This window comes from Polistes dominula, unplaced genomic scaffold, assembly GCF_049000335.1.
Source record: "Polistes dominula isolate Pdom_NZ unplaced genomic scaffold, Pdom_raw_medaka contig_82, whole genome shotgun sequence".
In the NCBI taxonomy this organism is placed as follows: Eukaryota; Metazoa; Arthropoda; class Insecta; order Hymenoptera; family Vespidae; genus Polistes; species Polistes dominula.
In genome coordinates this window covers 6442532-6444007 of record NW_028301046.1, presented here as the reverse complement: position 1 = coordinate 6444007, position 1476 = coordinate 6442532, and the positions used below count along the sequence as shown (strand labels likewise).

At 57.0% G+C, this 1476-nt stretch overlaps 1 protein-coding gene across 1 annotated transcript; it reads right to left on the bottom strand.

The window, feature by feature from the left end:
* Positions 1-561: 561 nt before the first annotated feature.
* LOC149031665 (uncharacterized) lies at positions 562-1251 on the bottom strand. The gene has a single exon (XM_089175248.1). The coding sequence runs from the start codon at positions 1249-1251 to the stop codon at positions 562-564; it is 690 nt and encodes a 229-aa protein (XP_089031374.1).
* Positions 1252-1476: the final 225 nt, after the last annotated feature.

Below are 1476 nucleotides of genomic sequence, written 5' to 3'. Positions count from 1 at the left end.
GAACAACCTCCCCCGGTACCCCATCTGGTCCCGGCGCCTTGCCATCCTTCACCGCGTTAGTCGCTCTGAAGAGCTCCTCAGCCGTGAAGGCGTCAACCGACGCTGTCCCGTCTTCGTCTGTTGTTTCTGTTCGCAGTGGGTATGTTGGAAAGAGTCCGTCCACAATGCGTCGCATGTATTCCGCATCCTTGAGTACAGATGGTTCCCGAGCCCCCAGTTTGCCGGCCACTATCTTGTAACCGGCACCCCACGGGTCGTGGTCCACCTCCTCGCAGAGCGTCCTCCAGCACTTTGTTTTACTGTCTCGTATGGCGTTTGTCAGTCTTTTCCGTTCTGTCATGTACTTGGCCTGGAGAGCTTCCCTCTCAGGCCTGCCTTAAGCTCTTGTCACCCTTCTACGTGCTGCGAAGCAACCCCTCCGCAGTTCGGCGATATCGTCCGTCCACCAGTATTGTGGCTGTCTGTTTCGTCTGAGGTGTTTTCTCGGCATCGTGCTTTCACACAGCCGTTCCGTTAGTTTTGCCGTCTCGTCTATAAGTCTTTCCGCCCTGATCCGGCCGGTCAGATCCGGAGGAACGCTGGTGATCGGGGCCGGGGTTGTCGCCAGTTCCTCCGAAAGCCTTTGTATGTCGAGTCTGTTCGTATTCCACTACATTTTTTCTGTACCGTCGCTGTCTTTCTTGTGACCTCGAAGGCGATGTACTGGTGGTCGCTGGCCGTATAGTCTTCGATCACCCGCCATCGCCTCACTTGTGCCAGCAGTCTGTCTGAGGTCATTAACACGTCTGGGATAGAGTTACCGTATCCCGGTCGTCTGTATGTCGGCGTGTTTCCTGTGTTTGCTACTTCTAGGTCTAGCCTTGAGGCCATCTCCAGAAGCAGCCGTCCTCGTTTGTTCGTCGCTGTCATGCCCCACTCGATCGCTCTCGAGTTGAAGTCTCCAGCAACCACCAGGTCCCCAGGCAGTTCCCTGATCCCGTCCTCGAGAGCCGCTACCTTTCTCCCGAACTCCGCCGCGTCACAGTTTGGGGTCAGGTAGACACTGACGTAAGTGACAGTGCCCACTTTGACCCAGACATAGTCTTCCCCTGCGCCACAGCCGGTTATCCGGGAACGGGCAGCACCCCTCACCCAGATAACTACCGTCTCGTCGTCGTTTGTGTACCAAGTCCGTGTTGTCCGTTTTCTGTATGGCTCGCACAGTATGAGTACGTCCGCGTCTAGTTCGTCTGCTATCTGGGGTAGTAGCATGTCAGTTGTCCTGCTGCGGTTCAGGTTTCCCTGGATTACGCTGTCCGTCGTCCAGCCCGCTTCCTGCACTCCTCCAGCGCGACCCGGAACGCCGCGCACCTCCCGGAGCCCGAGAGATGCGCCGCGTCCATGCGTCCTGCCTCGGCGCACAGAGAGCAGTTCAGTCTGTTTTTACAGTCCGTCGCGTAATGTCCGGTCTCACCGCATTTCCTGCAGTTCTTCGTT